At 37.9% G+C, this 22,377-nt stretch overlaps 2 protein-coding genes across 4 annotated transcripts in view; both read right to left on the bottom strand.

The window, feature by feature from the left end:
• Positions 1-14,618, bottom strand: part of LOC129717476 (active breakpoint cluster region-related protein) — an 89,440-nt gene extending 74,822 nt beyond the window's left edge. For 2 of the 3 annotated variants that reach the window (XM_055667399.1, XM_055667390.1), the window contains exon 1: positions 13,948-14,617. The gene's annotated coding sequence lies outside the window, so the exon portion shown is untranslated. Of the gene's footprint in view, positions 1-13,947 lie in introns of all 3 variants that reach the window. The other variant, XM_055667450.1, reaches the window with a different exon arrangement.
• A 1,116-nt stretch (positions 14,619-15,734) lies between these two features.
• On the bottom strand, positions 15,735-17,328 carry LOC129728459 (zinc finger protein Xfin-like). The gene is made up of 3 exons (XM_055686908.1): positions 17,243-17,328; positions 16,618-17,177; positions 15,735-16,557 (listed from the first exon to the last, which is right to left on the bottom strand). The coding sequence occupies exons 2-3, from the start codon at positions 17,173-17,175 to the stop codon at positions 15,871-15,873; spliced, it is 1,245 nt and encodes a 414-aa protein (XP_055542883.1). The 5' UTR covers positions 17,176-17,177; positions 17,243-17,328; the 3' UTR covers positions 15,735-15,870.
• Positions 17,329-22,377: the final 5,049 nt, after the last annotated feature.

A 22,377-nucleotide genomic window follows, 5' to 3' on the forward strand; every position in this document is an offset into this window, starting at 1 on the left:
GCACTACAGGAATTATTATAACATTAAAACCCTGCCCTTCTTAATAATAAAAAGCAAAAAATGAGGCTAACCACTAATTACATATAATGACAAACTTTTTCGCTTAACCCCAATCATTCATACTTGAATGTCTAATCATTGTTTCGGATAACTTCCTGAACTCGACATAATTGACGTTTCTAATTTTTTGCGATAGACCAATAATATATTTTGAATTATTCCTTGGTCGGTTGGTTGAGCAATCGATGTAACATATGTTGTTCGCAGCAGTTAACAATAAAACTGCTTTAGGGTGAGATAGGGTGGGTAGAAACTCACGACCTTGAGGAGCATACTATTCTTGGATCTAATCACTGAAAAGTTCCCGATTTTTCTTGGCATTGCAGATCCTCGGTAATCCAATGGAATCATTAAATTTTTCAAGCGTCTTGGCTTTTTTTTAGTTTTCAAAAACCAATAACGGCGATTTTTGAGTCCCAAATACGTTCGTGCATGGCATGAAAGTTGACAGATTTTCGTCAATTTTAATTAACAATTTTTAATTTTTTTTTAATTAATAATAAAGAATATTTCTGAATCAATTTTTAATTCTTCCTGAATAGCCGTTCTTCAGAATAATTTTCTGTCAGACTTTCAAAGATTGATAACAAGTTCAACTTAACTGTTTAACTGGCGAGAAAGTATTTGCAATTAAATTCCCTGATATTACTTGCAATATAACATTAATACACATTTTCACATTTTCAGCATTCAGCACACAAAAAAAATGCATCGCAACTCTGGTCTCCCAGTGAAAAAACTGTTCGCAAGAATATGAAACCAAATAATAAAGGTACCGCATTGGCCTTTTACGCCAAAAAAATTGTTTTGGCGGTAAATAGCCGGTAAAAAAAGAATCGCGTCTCGGATGAAAAATTATCCCTGACTGTTTTTCAGTTTTCCCTGATTCCCTGATTATGGTATTTTGGCCTACATGCATATTTTGGCCCACCCGGTAACATTTTACGCATTTTATCTGATAAATTCAATGAATATTAGAAAAATATGCATGCAACATTGAATAACACACCTGAGAATCATACTACACTATGATTTTCGGCGAAAAACTGGCTTTAGATAGTGTTATTTTGGAATTAGTTCATACATATTCAAAGTCATGACTGAGTCAACCCAAAGTCAAGAGGAAGTGGTAACATACAAGTCAACGTCCGGAAGCTATTGTAACAAATATGTATGCTTTTGAAACAATTCGTTGTTGTAGTAACATCAATAAAATATCATAGAAACAGTTTGTATACTCTAACATGTTGGAAAAAGTGGTTAAACGCATGGCCGAAATATGTTTGCCTCTTTCTGAAGGCTCATTTCAAGATGGCTTGACAAAGTATTTTTTTTTAATCCTTTTAGCACCAATATTTAGTGGTTAATTTGTGGTTTCGAAATCCAATTTGTGGTAATATGTGATTGAGTAATTTCTGAGAAATTTTCAGAAAACTGAGTCAAGCCATCTCTGAAAATGATTTCGCTACAAATGAATCGGACAACGATGATAAATACATCAATCGAAAGCTCTTAATTTGTGGTTCACGAAAATGTAGTTTTTGTAGGCATAGTTCATATTAAAATAATTAAAAAACTATTATTTAAATTTTTGAACATTGTTTACCTCTTGTTGTCAACACCGACCGTACGCGGCGTTGGATGAACATAGTACTGGCACCTGCCGATGTTAGTGCGGTTAGTGCTTATTTAGAGTTAGTGCGTTAGTGGGTTATCTAGAACATATCGACATACGTTAATATACACTAAGGTCGTTTTTTACGCGGGGGATGCGTTCCAAATTTGTATGGGCCCGCGTAAAAAACGACTTTTTTGAGTTGCAAATATAACAAAGAAAACCGTCCTAAAACGTTAAAACCTCGTTTGAATACGATAGTCGCCAATCTAGAGACAATTTAATATTTGAAATTTTGAGTATTTACACCGAAAATTGCGATTTTTTTTAAAAACTGATATATGATCACTCGTGGCCTAAAACGGAAAACGTGATTGCAATGAGGTTGATATCTTGTACCGTTTTTGAGTAATGGAGGAAAGCAACCCGCGTAAAAAAAACCGCGTAAAAAGCGACCTTACTGTATACGACATACAGTTGTCGCTGCCGTTGAAAGCATATTCCTGAGACGAGAAAATATCGATTTTTAATTCTAGTCAGGACTCACACCTTTGGGCATTTACCATGCGTTTCAACCATTCCCTACAGTTCTAAGGCCCATTCCCAACCTTAAGGCATCATTCCAGTTTCTAAAATACCCAACAGTCGAATTCAGTTGCGTAGTTGGTTACCAAAATATTATTATATTTATCGAAACAAAAAATTGTTCTTTATTATTATCAGGCTGTGATTTATTCCAAGAGTTAAAACGTATGTGCTAATAGATTTTAACATATAATAGATTTTGTATGAGCAGGACTAGATCACACCCCTTGGTGTATTAATTTAGGTTTTTTTTTTCAAACTATCGGTAAACGACAAAACTACATTTCCGGAAATGATTCGCCCGAAGATCGAGAAAATTACGCTTGCATGTCTACGTAAAACTTCATTTATTTAGAGAAAATTTACGTAAAACGGAGGCTTGTCAACTACAAATATCTGCTAATTGATCAATATTTGCATTTCGCAGCAAATCTGCACATATAGTATCCCTGCTGTTTACATACTGTTTCACCTAGACACACTCAGAGGAAGAGATTCGCGGTGAAAAAAATCGCCAATTCGGCAACTGGGCTTCATATGTCAGAGGTGCCAGATCTCTTCTCAAAGCGACTAACAATGTCAATGTTGACTAACATTCGACTTGTATAATCGGTGGTGACGGTGAAAGTCCTTAAGAATAGTGAAGTGTTTCACAAAAACTGTTAAGGTGATATATTTTATCTTTATGTTTAATTTTATACACCTTCACTTATTTTGTTACCTATACACAAGGTTTATTGAACTCCGGGTAAAAATCACTCACAGCATTCTTAATTCATTCATTGGCAATAGAACAAAAAGTCGTATAGAAATAAACACGTTCTTTTTTGTACCTGATTGCAATACCTCTCAATGTGGTGTTACCTTTCTTGTTCGTTTGGCTCCAATTTTGACGGTTCGTTTGGCTCACCGCATATCTCTCCCTCTGAGTATCTCTAGTTTCACCATACTCATCGCCATCACCAGCGCCGCGTACGGTCGGTGTTGACAACAAGAAGTAAACAATGTTCAAAAATTTAAATAATAGTTTTTTAATTATTTTATTATGAAGTATGCCTACAAAAACTACATTTTCGTGAACCACAAATTAAGAGCTTTCGATTGATGTATATATCATCGTTGTCCGATTCATTTGTAGCGAAATCATTTTCAGAGATGGCTTGACTCAGTTTTCTGAAAATTTCTCAGAAATTACTCAACCACAAATTACCACAAATTGGATTTCGAAACCACAAATTAACCACTAAATATTGGTGCTAAAAGAATTAAAAAAAAACTTTGTCAAGCCATCTTGAAATGAGCTTTCTGAAGCAAACATATTTTGGCCATGCCAAGTTTTGACATTTCCCTTGGTTACCGTTACTTCCTAATTTATCACATAGGTAATTACTTCCTAATTTATCACATTTAACGATATGAAATTAGATGAGAATGTCTGTCTAACCGCTATAAGCCGAATCATTTCATTTTAAGATGCCTAAAATTTACAAAAATTCACAGCAGAAGGATGTTCTCCTCAAACCCACTATTTTTGCTCTAAAAGTACCGATAATGATCTTAAATATAATTAGTCCGAACTATTTCCATACACGTCTGTAGATATAAAGGTGGGCCAAAGTAAAAATTTGGTGGACCAAAATATGTTTTTAGTACTTCGTAGAGATTTTGATATTCCTAGGATGTTTTTCAATATATTGCATTGTTGAACGGTGTATATTAAAATAGACACTCAGCTTTTAACAATGGTATAAAAGAGTAGTATTTATGTTGAAAAATTGTGTTTGTTTTTAATGAACTGTGAGAACACTTCCCAAAGCTGGCCAAAATACCCCCGTTACCCTATTCCCTGACTTTCCAGGTTTTAGATATCCTGCTTTTTACTCTTTCCGGTTACGCAGTCATTTGAAAACAAACATACAAACAAATTTGTCATTTGTTTTATCTTAAGCAAATCTTGAGTAAAAAAAGAGATCGTTGAACTATGAAAGAATGATACAAGTATCATAAATGATTTTGAATTGACTTCTGTAGTATAGGCATGTGTATTCTTTATTTATTTATTTATTTTCTGTCACAAAATGTCACAATAATCGAAACCCCCTCCCCCTCCCCTGAATGCCTGACATCATTAATGAATGGCCCCTTATGAGCTTCGACAATACTTTAAAATTATTTTTTATCATTTCAAGCCTTGAGAAATTTCAATAACTGTTTTTAAGCTTTATTACTGATTTTAAGCTTAATTAGTGATTATTCAAAAAATACATATAAAAAATTAAAATTATTTACACCAATTTGGAGTTGAATTCAAATATACTTGTGGAGAGAGAATTTCATTTGAATTTTTTTCAGGATTTCTTTTTTTGATTTCTCGGCTGACCGGCATTCAGCAATTTTAGCTAAATTTGTTTTTTTTTCTCATTTTTGACTTCATCGCGCATAATCAATAACCAATACAATACAACAATACGGTTTAACGATAGCCCGTACAGTCGTGACTATATCTCGAACTAGTTGTTAGGCACGTTTCATGGTTTTTGATTATGCGGGATGTTCCTCTTGCTAATTTCAAACTGAGTTTTCAATTGATGTCATAAAAATGTTTTTAATTCAAAATATCTAGTTTCCGTGATTTCCGGTAACCTAGTCATATTCGTTTTGAGCTGAATATAAGAGTTTTTAATGTAATTTAAGCACATTTTTGACCTCGACTAGAGATTTTTTTTCTTGCCTTTCCTAGATCTGGGAAGTTATAATTTGATTAGGAATCAGTTTTTTGCATTTCTTAGCCTAATTATTACTTATTTTCGGTTCTCAAACACATATTTTTTATATTACAAAAATAATTGAAGATCGCTTTTACTTTTTCTGAATTCCGTTTCAGAATTTATTTTATGTTTATGTAGTTAATCTTCTACAGGCACAATTTTATTGCTACTTTGAAGCAATTTTTTGAGACCGAACCGGCTCAACAATTCCAGAATTTTCAAAAAAAAATTATTTACAATAATGTCGATAAAAATTTTATTTCTATTTTATGCCATCTCTTTCCCTTCGAGAATGTTGAAAAATGGTAAGGGAAAAAAATGTTCAAGCCGTTTTGCTAATATTATTGGTTTTTCGACAGTGTAGAGAGTGGCTATGTATCTCCCAGTTGGTCTCGAGGTGCGATGCTGGTCTAACAAGCTAGTCGTCGTAGGGTCGAGTCTCGGCTCGGGAAAGACTATTGGTGTCAGTAGGATCGTAGCGCTAGCCCCGCAATTGTCCTGTATACTAAAAACAGTTGGCTGCGAAGTCTGTGTATAATAAACAGAAGGTCGATTTCCGAATCGGAATGCAAGGCTTTGCTTTGCTTTTTTATAGGGTGGCAATGCACAGTGGTCCCATAAGGCAAAAGGTGGATTCCATAGCGCCTTTAGCCTTCATTCTAGTTTATTAGTATCTTCGGAACAATAGTTTCAAGTAGGGAGCTCGGATGGGATGTCCTATCGCACCCACCTTATAGTCCGGACCTGGCACCGATTGATTACCAGGTCCATGCAAAACGCTCTTGGTGATACTAAGTTGGCCTCAAAAGAGGCTTGCGAAAACTGGCTGTTCTAAATGGCAACATGTTTGCGAACAAAATGGCGCAAGTTAGACTTAAATCGGATAATTCTAAGTATGTTGAATAAAGCGTCAAATTTCGATCAGAAATACGATATTTCTTTTGCCCCAACCCAAAATTAAAAAACTAACTTTTTTGTGTCAAGAGATTATTATTTATTTATTTGGCATTCCGTCATGACATAGCCTGATACACAAAGTTTCTCGAATTCACTCGGTTAATAGCTGTTGCTCTCCAATCCCTGGGACACCGTGTGCTCTCCGCCAGATCTCGCTCCACCTGGTCAACCCATCTTGCTCGCTGCGCCCCTGGTCGTCTTCTTCCTGCCGGGTTCGAGGCAAACACCATCTTCGCAGGGTAGTTGTCCGGCATTCTTGCAACATGCCCAGCGTATCCGTCCAGCTTTAGCCACCTTTTGAATACTGGGTTCGCCGTAGAGTTGCGCGAGCTCATGGTTCACCCTTCGCCTCCATATTCCGTTCTCTTGCACGCCGCCAAAGTCGTCCTTAGTATCCGTCGTTCGAAAACTCCGAGCACTCGCAGGTCCTCCTCGAGCATTGTCCACGTTTCATGCCCGTATAGAACAACCGGTCTTATGAGCGTTTTGTACAGGTTACACTTCGTACGGGGGTTTAGTCTGTTCGACCGCAATTGCTTGTGGAGCCTTCCGACAAACTCGTCGACTACCTCGAACTCATCGTCGTCGATCGTAATACTACTGCCTAAACGATACTTCGTTTAAGACGTATTTATCTGCAACCCAATCCTTGCTGCTTCGCGTTTTAGTCTAATGTTCTGGTCTTCCACCGCCTCAGTTGTTCTGCCGACAATGTCCATGTCATCAGCAAAGCAAACGAATTGACTGGATTTGTTGAAAGTCGTACCCCGCATGTTGATGTCCGCCGTTCGTGTTAAGAGATAGAGGAATGATTTATTCAGCAAAGTTTTAGAACGTGCAAAAATATGAAGCTTTGTCCAACAAACAAAATTCCTATCTTGATTGGGTACAGAGTTACAGAGTATTTTAAATAAAAGTTATTGAAAAGTTAGTTTTTTTACCTAAAATTTTGGTGTTTGACCTTTTAAAATGGTAGTGTTGCTGAGTCATGGCTGAACTCTCAGTAAATTGAGGCCCGATAACATGAATTACCGAGCTCGAGCATCATTTTTAAGTGCGTACGCTAGGCCGACACGTTCGTTACAATTTTAAGTTTTAGGTAAAGACCTAAAGACTTCAAAGAATTTCAAAGTTTAGAAGACAAGACGAGCAAATTGTTGTATTAGGGAACGCGGGTGAAACTTGGCTGGTGACAGCTGAGTGACAGATGAGCAACTCGTCCAAAATCCAGCCGACTCGTCATCTGTAATAGGAGCCTTTGTCCAATTTAAGTTAATATATGAAACCTGATTGGAATCACTCTTGGCTTTTCTGGTCTTTGAAATATTTTTGAATGGTTTTAAGTCTCAACCTTTCCTACACCTTGCTAGTTTTTGTTAGCGATTTGTAGCCTAAGATTCAAATCTTGTTCTGTTTTCAAACATCCAGGTGAGCAAAGCCCAGCTATATTTAGCCTGTGACTTCCTGTGTCGTCTCTCTCATCCGAATTTTTCGGTTTGACATTAAAATTACCGTTTTTTTCAGTTCATTTTAATTTCCCGATTCGCTGGCCACCGTGTTGAAAGAATCGATTACCTGAAAATATGCTTACAACTTTTCTACGCTAGATCTCACCACTGCTGGGTTAATTCATGTTTCCATATTTTTTATATATCTCAAGAACGTGATAAAATCGAAATACTTGTGGTGATAAATTCGAGAGTGATAAAAACAAAGAAAATGAACCGTGATAAAATCAACACGTCACTGTATTTGGATGTCTAATCATTGTTTCGGATAACTTAACGTACTCGGCGCGGCCTGATTTCAACTAGGCACGTGCTGTACTGTGATTTGCAGATTCCATATCCAATATACCGTGCGTGAGGCGCCCTAATTCTGCATGGCTCCTAATTCTGCGCATTTCGTATGAAAATGCTGATGCCGTTTAGTAATAAAGGAAACATAAGCAGAAAGTCGTATATAGGAAATCATTTCCAAACATCGTTTTTAAGAATCTTAATAATTTTAATACGAAGTGCTCAGGCGGCTAAACGGTCATTTATTTTTTAATTTCAGACCACAGATCATTCCGCCTTTGTTCACCAATCCAGGGTTCAATACAGCCTAGATGATCTTTAGAAAAATTTAGTCAAGCTTAGAGATGCTTCTGAAGAAGCACAAGATTTTTTTTGGACTCCTATCAACAAACTGCTTCTTCGCAAACTGGCATTGAACTATTCTGCAACTCACAGGCAAGCTTAGCTCATCTCTTATCTTCGAAGCCGCCTCAATTGGACCAAAATTGAACAACCATTTGATATGATCGTCATTTTTAGCTGGGATTTTTCAGGCCAGACGAGGTTGGCGAATTGTCAAAAAACGACGCTAGCTGTCGCGAACGGTTGACGGTAAGTACACCCAATTGGAGATTTTGGTAGACTGTTTTGAAGTAGAATACTTCTCTCAGGAAGTTCGGCTACATAGGGATGTGAAATGAAAATCTAAAACCGAAAAAAGTGAAAAATATGTCCAATTTCAAATGCTAATGAATCGGTTTGTATTCGATGGATTTCCTTCGTTCTTGCAGCAATAGATTGGAAAATCTTCTAAGATTCTTCCCAAAATAAGATAATTGTAATTTTATTATTCACACTATTGTACTATTGAAAATAGTCATGCCTTGTCAAAACGAAAAATTCGACCTCTGATTGGTCGTTATATGCTTGCTTCCCAAGCACGGTCGACAGGATCATATACCTTGCAATTGAAAACATGCTATTTGGCCTATATAAGAGCCTGTTTCAGCCGGAGCCGCTCACAATAGTTCTAGACAGCGACAACAGCAGTCGTCCTTCCTTAGCAGCAGCACTAGCCCTGTGGTTGGTCACCACGTCTCAGGAGCAGCGCGGTTTTTCTCAGCGTGTGTCGCCAGACTGCCATTATTCCCCCCGTGTTGGGGCAGCATGATGATTGCCATCAGGAAATCCAATTTTGGAAATCAAAATGCCTTTTTCAAGGCAAATAAACAAGTCATTGAAGGTTAATAATTTTTGTCAACGCAAGCAAGCATTCTGTGTTGCATCCTAGCAATTTAAATCTGTCGCACCCGTCCAATTCACTGAATATAAAATATCTTCCACAGTGCATGTTGTCCGTGTATCTTGATTCCCCCAATGTTAGGGCAGCTCAAAAGTTGTAATCAGTATTCGATTTTGTACCGCAAAATGCTTTTTTCAAGGCAAATAAACAAATAATTGAAGGTTAATAATTTTCTGGCATCAACACAAGCAGACATTCTGTGCGGGACGCAATCAAATTCTGTTGTAGTTGTCTAATTTTTACTTTTACTTTATTTATTAAACCCCCCACTGTAGGGGCAGCGCAAAGGCTGCGATCAGCATAACCAACCTTGAATAACAAACTGCCCTGTTAGACCGCATTCATAAAGACAGTTAGTTCGACTATGCAGAGCTAATATGAAGTCGATTCAATCAATCAGCATAAACAGAATTTCGTCGTCTCTCAGCTGCCAAGTTGCAACATGATGCAACACGCAACAGCGAGCAAACGAAATCGCTTGATGTTACAAACCGCAATAAGATACGGGTTAAAACCGTTGCGTGTGTGAGAGCACCATCGGTGTTTGTTCTCTGGATACAAAAATCAAATGCGAATTGTGGAATAATTCGTCTAAAGAACATAAAGAAATGGTAAACCTGAACTGAAAGGCGTGGCCTATTACGTAGCACCCTTCGGCTATAAAAGAGTGTTTCTGGGAAAACTAGCTATATTCATTAGTCGGAAGGTGAACTGGATGGACCGTCCACAACGTTGACAGCAGTAACAGCAGATATGGGCACTCAGCAGTAACAGACCATAGCAGCGGGTTGCGCCTGTGGTTGCCTTCAAATTAAACAAACCACTTGCCCTGTGGTTGGTCATCACGTCTCAGGAGCAGCGCGGTTCTTCTCAGCGTGTGTCGCCAGACTGCCATTATTCCCCCACTGTTGAGGCAACATGAAGATTGCCATCAGGAAATCCAATTTTGGAAATCAAAATGCCTTTTTCAAGGCAAATAAACAAGTCATTGAAAGTTAATAATTTTTGTCAACGCAAGCAAGCAATCTGTCGCACCCGTCGAATTTACTGAATGTGAAATAGCTTCCACAGTGCATGTTGTCCGTGTATCTTAATTCCCCCAATGTTATGGCAGCTCAAAAGTTGTAATCAGCAAAAGATTTTGAACCGCAAAATGCTTTTTGAAGTAGAATACTTCTCTCAGAAAGTTCGGCTACATAGCGATGTGAAATTAAAATCTAAAACCGAAAAAAGTGAAAAATATGTCCAATTTCAAATGCTAATAAATCGGTTAGCATTCGATGGATTCCCTTCGTTCTTGCAGCAATAGATTGGAAAATCTTCTAAGATTCTTCCCAAATGAAGCTAATTGTAATTTTATTATCCAAACTATTGAACTATTGAAAATAGTTAAGCTTTGCAAAAACGAAAAATTCGACCTCTGATTGGTCGTTACATGACTGCTTCCCAAGCACGGTCGACAGAATCATATACCTTGCAATTTAAACTATACTATTTGGCCTATATAAGAGCCTGTTTCAACCGAAGCCGCTCATAGTAGTTCTAGACAGCGACAACAGCAGTCCTCCCTTAGCAGCAGCAGTGCAGTGGATACCAGCGATATACAGCCACAACTGTGGCATGGTTATGGATAGCGTAGCAGTTGCAGCGGGTATCAGCATCCATAGCAGCTGATGCAGTGAGGCACTGTGCGATAGCGGGCACTAGTAAATGCATTCAATGAAAAATTGACTCATTTTGACAACACATGAGCCGTCTAGTTTTGAGTGTTAAATCAGATTTTCACTGTTTATTTTATCACAAGAAATACTTTATTCGCACTGTCCGTGATAACGCCAAGATGTGATCGGTGTCTTATCCGATTGTGAATCGAACAACAAATTGTCCTTTTCAGGATGAAATTAAAAACCGGATGATTGAAGAGTTAATATTTTCTCTTGAGTTATTTTACATCTTTAAATTTGTAAAAGTTATAAATTTTACTTTATCTCCGTGTCTCAGAACGTACTAAATTATGTTTTCCATCAGCACGGCATCCGAAAAATTTTAATTACCTGTATAAAAATTAATTTTTCGCATAGCCAAAATTTCAAAATTGTTACGCCCCAATCATGACAAGCAACTTACTATATTATTAAAAATGGTCAATCCTTGTTGAAGCGCAAAATTCGATTGATCTGATTAGTCAACGTTTATGTACTAGAAAAAATGACTGACATGCAAGCAGCCAGGTTATCTTTCTTGTAAAAGTATTCTACTTCATCCTTGCGGTCGTGGCTTTGCACACAACCCTCCTGTGATTTTTTTCCAAACATCACCCTAGTAAAAATGTGGATAAATTCAGAGGAGGCAATGCCTCGAGCACTTCGCAAGCACACAGAATAATTAACCAGAAGTTCTAGTAGGTCTATTTTCATCCTATTGAACTTTGATACTGTTCGGAAATTCGTTTCTCTTGCCAAGTGCTGCACATTAGGCTACTTACGAACAAAAAATAAATATTTCCTTCTTTTATTTTGCTTGTATGATGCAGTGGCGTAACCAGAAATTATTTCTGAGGTGAAAGGGGGTAAATTCTTGAGTAGCATAAAAAGTGACATAAATGGTCACAAATATGCCAAAAGGTAAAGGAAAAATTTCGGAATAAAAATTAAAAACACAAAAAAAAATAAATTGTGGTTAATCGAGTCTGAAATTCCGAATAATCGAGATCCGAATACAAAAAATAAAGAATTTTGAGTAACGGAAATATTCTATTTTACAAGGAAGTAAAATGTGAGTCTGGGAACATCGTTTTGGGAAAATTCCGAAAACAATTTTTCCAGTAACATTTTACAACGAAAGACACTTCTACAAAAATTGATTTGTATGTTTTGAGATCATAAAATTTTAGCAAACAATCTTTGTCTTTGAAGTGGACAATTTACCTACGTTATTTTTTTTAATCATTTTAGATACATACTAAAATTTCATTGCCAACAAATCAGGGGCGACTCGTAGCTTTTGAATCTGCCTGTTCAACTACAAATTTTGAAAGTCGCAATTTGAGGAAGTAATCACAATCATGTTCGCAATCACGCAAGTTTAGTCTAGTCGTTACTATTTGAAAGTGAAACTGAAAACCAACAAAATATCGAAATAAATTTGCGTCTGAAATATATTTTTTGCCTGGCGCCCCCATGTGCAATGCACAGGTTGCACCTATGGACGAGTCGCCCCTGCAACAAACCAACAATGATTTTTGAAGACACTTTTGTATTGTGCCGTGTCAATTGAATGTTGTGAACAAAAAAAAATTTCAAGGTTTAATGCTCTAGATGTTTTATTTTCTGAATGTTCGTCGAAATTTATGCTGAGTTTGTAAAAATTGTATTGATTGTAATAAATTATAAGGTATTGTACTACACACGTAACTTATCTCGGCAAAATTCAACTCAGTTTGTTCGACTAACTTCAGGCAAGTTAGGTGTGAAGTACATAACCTTATAATTCATTATAATCAATACAATAATAAAACGCTATAAAAAAAATCACAGGAGGGTTGTGTGCAAAGCCACGACCGCAAGGATGTAGTAGAATACTTTTACAAGAAAGATAACCTGGCTGCTTGCATGTCAGTCATTTTTTCTAGTACATAAACGTTGACTAATCAGATCAATCGAATTTTGCGCTTCAACAAGGATTGACCATTTTTAATAATATAGTAAGTTGCTTGTCATGATTGGGGCGTAACAATTTTGAAATTTTGGTTATGCGAAAAATTAATTTTTATACAGATAATTAAAATTTTTAGGATGCCGTGCTGATGAAAAACATAATTTAGGACGTTCTGAGACACGGAGATAAAGTAAAATTTATAACTTTTACAAATTTAAAGATGTAAAATAACTCAAGAGAAAATATTAACTCTTCAATCATCCGGTTTTTAATTTCATCCTGAAAAGGACAATTTGTTGTTCGATTCACTATCGGATAAGACACCGATCACATCTTGGCGTTATCACGGACAGTGCGAATAAAGTATTTCTTGTGATAAAATAAACAGTGAAAATCTGATTTAACACTCAAAACTAGACGGCTCATGTGTTGTCAAAATGAGTCAATTTTTCATTGAATGCATTTACTAGTGCCCGCTATCGCACAGTGCCTCACTGCATCAGCTGCTATGGATGCTGATACCCGCTGCAACTGCTACGCTATCCATAACCATGCCACAGTTGTGGCTGTATATCGCTGGTATCCACTGCACTGCTGCTGCTAAGAGAGGACTGCTGTTGTCGCTGTCTACAACTATTGTGAGCGGCTCCGGCTGAAACAGGCTCTTATATAGGCCAAATAGCATGTTTTCAATTGCAAGGTATATGATCCTGTCGACCGTGCTTGGGAAGCAAGCATATAACGACCAATCAGAGGTCGAATTTTTCGTTTTGACAAGGCATGACTATTTTCAATAGTACAATAGTGTGAATAATAAAATTACAATTATCTTATTTTTAAGAAGAATCTTAGAAGATTTTCCAATCTACTGCTGCAAGAACGAAGGAAATCCATCGAATACTAACCGATTTATTAGCATTTGAAATTGGACATATTTTTCACCTTTTTCGGTTTTAGATTTTCATTTCACATCCCTATGTAGCCGAACTTCCTGAGAGAAGTATTCTACTTCAAAAACCTTGCGAGTGAGGCATGCATTCTCCCTTTGTAAAGCACTGAGTTGAGTTTTGTGCGTACATTAAGCCCAAAGCATGCACAGACTAGAGATATTTTTACTCGGGTTCTCCCGCTGCCAACGAGCACTTCGACGGTCGGTCGACTATACGACTGGTTCGGCTTTTGGTTGAATCTCTCTCATTTTCATTCAATTATTGTTCCACTTACCGAAGACGACGACGACTAGCTAGCTAGAGTTCCCCACTTTCACACTGCAAACAATAGCAACAGCAAAAGCAGCAGAATCTATGCTCCAACTCGACCAGAATAATTAACTTGTTTCACTGCCATTTTAACACTTCACTGGAATGGTGCGAAGGGAACATGTTGGCATTGTTACATTTACGAATACACTAGTTTGCATTTGATTTGTACGCTGAATTAGAGAACACCGTTGATTTCCGTGATTGAATTCCGCGTAGAATGAGCAAATGTCGACCGAATCGATTGATGCTATTCGCACATTTACCCGCACATCAGACCAGTCGATAGTGTATTTTAGTAGTATATCCAGTAATTCTAGTATTGACGGAACACATACGAACAGCCTATTTCGCCTTCAGTATTGTGTCGATGTCGACTAATAATGGGACGAATGAGCAAAACCTGTATTTTTATTGGGACTCCTCCTGTTTCACATTGTCAGGAAGTTATGTTGATCCCTTTCACTTTAAAAAAGTTACAGCAGGATCGAGTAGATCCGATAAAACTAAGTAAATCCTTCCAATATAACCACCAATAACACAAAAACACATTTAATCAGCAAAAAGCGAGAAAGTGGGTTACAACTACGTGATAGAACACCACACCAGCCACGAACGAACGACGAGAGATGACTAAAAGCCATCACGCACCACCACAGCCCACAACACAACACAACGATTTCAGTTTTTCAGAGACGGCGGGCGGCGAAGAACAAACGTCGTCGCTCATCGCAGTGTGCTGGAGTTGCATTGCATATTATACCTATACACATCAACTCAAAGGGAGTAGAAAACCTTTATTTTTTCTCTGCGCAAGACAGGAGTTTACCGTCGTCGCCGCCGCAGACTGAAGCGCATACACAACATAACACCAACACACACGCGTTCGGGAGTCGTCACCACACAGAAGCGGGAGAGAGCATAAATTAAATGCAATGAAAAAAGAACTGCGAAGGATTCTAATGTCCTGTTATAAAAGGTTGGTCACGTAATTTATATCACAGATAAGTTCGATTAAGTTTAGTCTAATGTTTGACGTTGGACTAAATAAGTAAACTTATTAATACATTCCCAAATACATTTAAATACTTTCATGTTAATAGTTCTTTTCATATATCGATGAAATATTTTTCATTGAAAGTTATTTTATTCTTTCCTAAAAAGTATCAAATACAAAAAAATGATATTTTTTTAATTTTTTATTTGTAATTGAATATTATGGAGTTCTCACTTTTAGTCATGTTGTTCCTAAAAGAACATTGAAGTATCTACAACCTATGTCTTTTGTTCGGGTTGTTACTTTTGAGTTAAGTTTTTGTTTTAGAGAACAATTTGGTAAAAAAAACAGATTTTTGTACGTTTTGAGCTGAAAATGCTCATAAACGTTTGTAATAACCCAAGAGGAAGTTTCAATAGCGATAAAACGTAGACTTAAAACTGTATGTAGTGCCACTGATCTGAATGACAAACTTATAATTTTTTTTGACATGTTTTTTATGATAAGCGCCTTTCTTTCGAATTTTAGAGTTTTCAAATTTTAAGACGAACATACATGTTTTGTTTCCAGTAATTCTTGGTCTGGTAAAATGATAATAATGAAATGTAGAAGTCAGAAAAAATAAAACCCCAATTTCAGGTCTTGATGATAACGTTTTCGTAACTACTTTTTACGACTTGAGTTTATGTGTCTATAATAGGTATAATCAAACGGGTCGAATATCAATTTTCGATCAAAATAAGTAGCACAGAAAGTACTTGCTGCGATGTCATTCAGTATAATATCAATAAAACTGAAAAGTACATTTGCTTCGCACAATACGGTTTACATTCTAGTAGTAAATTAACTCTAGCTTTTTTTCAATCTTCTACCGTCAGTACGGAAACTAGTTTATTCGCCCAGCATAGCGCTCAACGCTTCGAAGCCGCTACCCTGTTCTAGTTTAATTTGGTTAAGATCTAGCACAGCGGAGACTCCGTTGATGATACTGCTACTACTGCTGCCTTCAGTATTTGACCTCGATGTACCGTTGGAAGTAACTTTGTCTTTTTTAAATTTTTTTCGATGATTCTTCGCTAGTGTTGTGGCAGAATTTACTCCGCTCAGCGAACCAAGTGCCTTATCGATTACCGTCGGTACCCTCCGGAAGTCGTAATCCTGATCTACTCGAGCTACGATGTGCAACCGATGTTCTTCGCTGGTCGCGTACAGATCCTCTGGTTTGTGGTGAACATTGTGCGCATCGAATGCCTTCTTAGTGTAAAACATCGAATCACAGGTACTACATTTTAGCAGTTCCTCTGGGGCTGCGCTCCTCTCTTCAAACGAATGATGGTCTTCGATATGCTTCAAGAGATTGAACTTCACCATATATTCCGATCCACACAGATGACAGTAGTATATTGAGAAAATTTCACCAGCCTGATTGAGTCGTACTTTCTTTGACGGTACCGGAACAAAGGGATGGTCGATCAATCTCTTTTCTAAATTATGAGCAGTTTTGATGTGGAGTGCTAAGGCCGAGTTGGAGATGAATGCTGTGCCACAGAATCCACATATGTAGTCTAACCGGGGAACCTAAAAATAAGCAGGAAAATAAAGACCATACTGTAACTCGGTTTTATTTTAAGTCGTTACATTAATCTCTTTGTCATTTGCGTGCTCTAAGCTTTGGTGTTGTTCGAGCGCCACCTTCAAAGGAAAAAGCCTCCCGCAAAGGGCACAGAAGTAATTTTTGCTTTCGTAGTTGTGTTTCCGATACTTGTGTTTGATCGCTTTCGACATCGATGTGAATGTTTCCGGACACCATTCGCACTCTATTAGCATTATAGTACTCTCATGACTGGAATGTCTATGGTCTAATGGGCTGTCCGGGTTTTTGGCTGTATCGTTTGTTTGCGTTCCATGCTTAACAAAATGAACGAGAAGATGTTCATGATTGTTGAAACTAGCTTTACAAAAGGTACAAACGAATTTTTTCGAAGCTTTCTCTTGTACCCTGGGAGGAAAATCCGCGTTTGCTACTGCAGGCGATTTTGTGGGTGCTTTAAGTTTAACTTTCTTAAGAATTTTTCTTTCTCCATCTTTCTCTAGAACGAAGGATTTTGACGATATTGGAGAGGTTTGTTTAGAACCACTATCAGCAGCACTAGTCGCTTCAACGGAAGCAGACGGTTTATTTGTACACGATGCCATTTCTGAAAATTGTTGAATTAACAATTTAAAACGGATAATATGAATTACAAAACAAGGAAAAACCCACTTGTCTATTATTTTCTTTCCATCATTTATTTTGTTTTTTGTTATTTTTAATCAACAGAGTTTGACATTGACACTAAAACATCTACACGCTGGTTCAATTTTGGTTCAAAGGAAGTGAAAGATACCCCATTATAATGTTTTAAGCAGAGTCAATGGTATAGATGGTATATAGAGTCGCGCGAAGAGAAAATCTATCGTTTCGGCAACACAGTTTTTGTGCCGTTTGTTGCCAAGTACTATACAGTTTTGTTTTTCACCATGCATAAGCGAATATCATTTTTTGAAATTCTTCACAAGGTACACAGTTTTGAAAGATTACACCGGTGATGTGTTGTTAAATTTAAGTAAAGCAGTGTACAGGTTTAATGTTGGATTAAAATGTGTAAGTAAAACTTCGGAAAAACACATATTCTTTATTACGCTCAATTACAACACTTTTCATCCACTCCTAACATTATCACCTTGTTTATTTACATTGCTAGATTGGTACCCTCGTTTGACACTGATTTGGTTCCTTTGGTTTCATCTTTGCGGGACTCTTAAACATAGACGCTGGTTTTAAGCACCTCCCTGACACCGTAATCCCATTACCTATAGTTTGACAGTACCCCCATTATGACGAGCCCCTCGATGCCGAGCCCCAAACAACAATGGCCGCAAAGGGAAGACATCTGACGTGCTCTTCACTCCCGTTCAGTGTTGCCTAATCTATCGATGTCGCTGTTTATAGCAGTGTGAAGCACAGCAGTGTAACATGCCATTTCATTCCCGCGTATACAAAAATACAGGCTACGAACGTGTCAGGGAGGTGGCTCTAATACACTCTTTGACTAAGCGTCAAATATTTGGCACTTTTTGACAGATAAAAATTTGGCCAAAGATAATTGTTTGTCACTCTCCAATTTTAACATGGGGCAAACACGGGCAAACAACAACCATGTTGTCAAATAAATTCAACCATAATGTCAGAAGGTCAAATATTTGACCATTGGACAAAGAGTGTAATACAGGCTTTACTCAAAATGTCTAAGCCAAACACTGTCAAACTGAAGAACCAACACTGAAACAAAGAATTTTAATATAGATAGAGGGGTGCCGTCGAATGCAACGAAAAATACACTAAAGTCGCTTTTTACGCGGGGGATACGTGCCGCGTAAAAGAACCGCGTAAATTCTAGAATCCGCGTAAATTCCGGAATCCGCGTAAAAAACCGCGTAAATTTCGGAATCCACGTAAAAAAAACAGCGTTAATTCTGCATTCCGAGGCGAGGGTAACTGAAATCCGCGCAAAAAAAAACAATACCGCGTAAATTCCGCAATACTCAATACTCCTGATCATGTTGCCCTAGACGACGTTTTGAGTGACGAGGATGATGGAATCAATGTCACCATCAAAAACTGTAGTCAAGGAGTATGTGACGCCATTTCTACCCCTGTAGAAAATCTTCCGGTGGTCGGTGAGTCGACAACACCGAACATCAAAAAACCGATTAAACTGAATGGAGGAATAAGAAAACGCATTAGTAAGCTGATTAAACGCGGCTACGATAAACCTACCGCCCGTGAAATGGTTCTAGCGAAGCATCTTCCTGCTAATTCAGTAAACTCGGTCAAACGACCTAGTAATGCATTGGACTTGAGTGGATCCGGTGACGGTAAACCTTATCCAAAGCGAATCAAGGACTCGGGCAAAACTAGGACGGATTGGGTGGGTAAAGCTGCATTGTGTCGCAACGGTTCAGTTTCTGTGAACCAAAGACTAGATGTTGCAAGAGGTTCCACTTCTGAGCTGCCAAAGAGCCAGAATAGTGCCGTAAATCCTGCAATAACCGAGCAACTCTCGTACAGTGATGTCGCTAGTCGAGTCAAAGTGGGAATACTCCCAAAAAATTATCCTCTCGTTGAGTTAAGTACAGATCAACTCGTCGAAGAGGCTATTTTTGGTGCTGTAGTACTTCAACGTAAGGAGCAATTGAAGCCAAAGTTTGCAAATTGCACTTATAAACCAGGGTTCATGATAATCAACTGTCTCGATAAGCAAACATCTGAGTGGTTGATTAAGACTGTCCCTACACTGAAAAAACTGGGCACGCTCCATCCAAGTGTTTCATCATTTGGGTATGAAAATGACTCTGCATCGTTATTTGAGGAATTTTTCTTATCGAATTCAATCATTTTTCACTTTCGATTCAAGTTGTCACACACATCAACTTACATCTATGAGCCACACTTCATTTACGTATGATTCCAACATCCCTTTCAAGTGAATTGCACTTGAATCTGCCCCACTGTTTCATCAAAGTGATTATCATGTGCGAAACACTTTCAGTTTTTTTCCCTTGTAGAAGACTGAACCACTGCGACCATTGTTTGATCTATTGTGGTATGCTTCACCTTACTCTAAGTGCGTACGAGCAGGTACATCACTATTTGGCGAGTTGATGTCCTAGCTACATTGCACATTTATCCCAGTTGGGCAACGCACTTCGTATGAAGTTTATTACCTCACCAGGATTTCCCTCCAAATTTCGGTAGGTTCTATGTGTCCCTTACCGAAGATACGCAATCTGCGTTGTATTAATACTCGGCATTCGCAGAGTAGATGTTCTGAAGTTTCGCTTTCGATGCCACACAGGCGACATTTATCATCATCAAGTTTGCCTATCTTCTTGAGATGATACTTACTCGGACAGTGCCCTGTAATAAGACCTGTGAATGTCCTCAAGCCTTTCTTATTTAATCTGAGCAGCACGAGGCTCTTCTCGCGATTTGGCTCTATGAATCTTTTCGATTGTCGTAATCCACTTATGACATCCCAGTTTGCTTTGATGGTCGCTTTTTCCCATTCACCGAGTTCAGCTTTTAGAGCGCTCGGGGAGATTCCACAGAGAGGTTCTGGGCCAACAAAGTTAGTAGATGACCCTTGTCTGGCTAGTAAGTCGGCCTTCTCGTTTCCTTCGATTCCACAATGACCAGGAACCCAGTATAAGTTCACCTGGTTTTTCATAGCTAACTTTCGGAGCGACAGGATGCATTCCCACACTAGTTTAGAGTGGCAGAAAGGAGAATTCAGGGATTTAAGTGCTGCCTGACTATCACAGAAAATGCATATATTTGCGTGCCGATAATTTCTTTCCAGACACGTATTCGTGCATTCTATTATCGCGTATATTTCCGCCTGGAATACTGTTGGCCAGTGTCCCATGGGGAAACACTTTCAGTTGATATGTTTTGTTTTTATATGTCAAATGAAGTGCCGTTTGTGCTAAAAAGTAGGAAAATGGTGACAGAAGAGTCAGTGAGTGTCATGCGGCTTAGAAATTCGACGATTTTCCGGACTACATCTGTAAATTTTTGCAAGGTATGTAATTTATGTCATGTAAAAGAATTTTAATCTTATTCCGTTCTTCTAGCTCAAGATCACAGAGATTCTGATGTTTTCATCTTTACGCTAGAGGCAAGTATTTTTTAACTAAATTATCAATTAATGAAATTAAATTAATTAAATTCATTGTTTGCTTTACAGGCTTATTCAACAGAGAAGGAAAGTTTATCTTTGGTGATTAATTATTATAGTGAAATTTAAATTTTATAAATAAAATAAAGGTTACATTATATGCAATCATTTCCAAAAACTTTTTTTATTTCAAAATCGAATAAAAATCATTCGAAGCTCGATGAACATTCATTTGAGATTTAAAATCAAAACACTTTATGTCTATATGTCATAACACGAGAATTGGAAGTGTTTTCCATTTGAAAATGAGGTGTTGCACGATGAATAATTCTAAAGTGTTTCGCATATGAATTCTATATGTTTTGACCAGTAGGGCGAATTCAAGTGCAAAACACATTATAATGTCGTGTCGATTTCTCTCAGTGTACCTTAGTTCCTTGGGATGGTGAGGAGCTCGTCGCCGTTGACGAAAGTAACATTCCAAAGAAAGATATTCTTGTCGTTGTTTTTCCAAAAAGCTCCAAATACGACAACAACACCATTAAAGCGCTTATCGAAAGCCAAAATGAAAACTTGAACACCGATGCATGGAGAATCCTGAATCGCTCGGTGATCAACAATCTGCACATTGAGTGGGCACTAACGGTCGACGGTGCGTCGATGAAGACGCTAGTTGATCGCGATATGCACATCAACTATAAATTTGGACAGATATTGTTTAAAAAATCTACCAAATCATCAGGTAAATCCAAAACTGTAGTCTCCAACGAAGGGAGGAATGGCAACTTTGGACAGTTTGGCAATACCGATCGCACAATCCCAGAGGGCAATGCCATGGGCTTTAATGATGCCTATGGTAAACAGACCTCAGGGTCAAACAACATTGGTCCCATTTCTGTCCAGAGTGGTAACTCGTGCCCTTCGTCTGACTCTGGAAAACCTGTAATCGCTGAAGTTCGATCAAAAAGCCCTGAAGCCAGGGATACGATCCAATCGAACACACGCACATTTGGAAACCACTCCAATCAGAGGGAGAATCACACGCCCCTGAAAAATGGTAAACCAAACAAAAATGTCCAATAAAATAAAATTTATTCAAGTGAACCTACATCACGCCAAAGGAGCTAGCAGCGTCCTATGTAGCAGGTTTACTCGAGACAACTTGGACGTGGCTCTAATCCAAGAACCCTGGTCCAACAACAATAGAGTTTAAGGAATTTCTACACCAAAATGTAAGCTTCTTTACGATAGTACACAAACTGCTCCCAGAGCAGCAATTCTTATACGGGAAAACTTAACATTTATACCCGTTACAGAATTCATCAGTAGAGACGTCGTGGCAATACATGTGGAGGTTACAACGACTCGTGGGATAACGGAGATCATCGTTGCCTCTGCGTATTTCCCAAGAGATAACGCTGTGATTCCTCCAAAAGAAGTTGCTGCGCTTGTTCAACACTGCAAACAAAAAAAAACAAACAGCTCCTAATAGGATGTGATGCGAATGCCCACCACACGGTTTGGGGTAGCAGCAACATCAACGTTAGAGGTGAGTGTTTATTTCAATATTTAATTTCTCACAACATAAACATTTGTAATCAAGGTAATGATCCAACATTTGTTACTAGAATTAGACAAGAGGTTCTTGATCTAACATTTTGTAGCGCTAAACTATCTG

Source organism: Wyeomyia smithii, chromosome 1 (genome assembly GCF_029784165.1).
Source record: "Wyeomyia smithii strain HCP4-BCI-WySm-NY-G18 chromosome 1, ASM2978416v1, whole genome shotgun sequence".
Classification (NCBI taxonomy): Eukaryota; Metazoa; Arthropoda; class Insecta; order Diptera; family Culicidae; genus Wyeomyia; species Wyeomyia smithii.

Bases quoted from the DNA above. Each gene is read 5' to 3' on its own strand.
- LOC129728459 (XM_055686908.1), bottom strand. From the start codon at position 17,175: ATGGCATCGTGTACAAATAAACCGTCTGCTTCCGTTGAAGCGACTAGT. The intron at 16,558-16,617 runs GTAACGACTTAA...GCTTATTTTTAG, and splicing joins CAAATGACAAAGAGATTAAT to GTTCCCCGGTTAGACTACAT.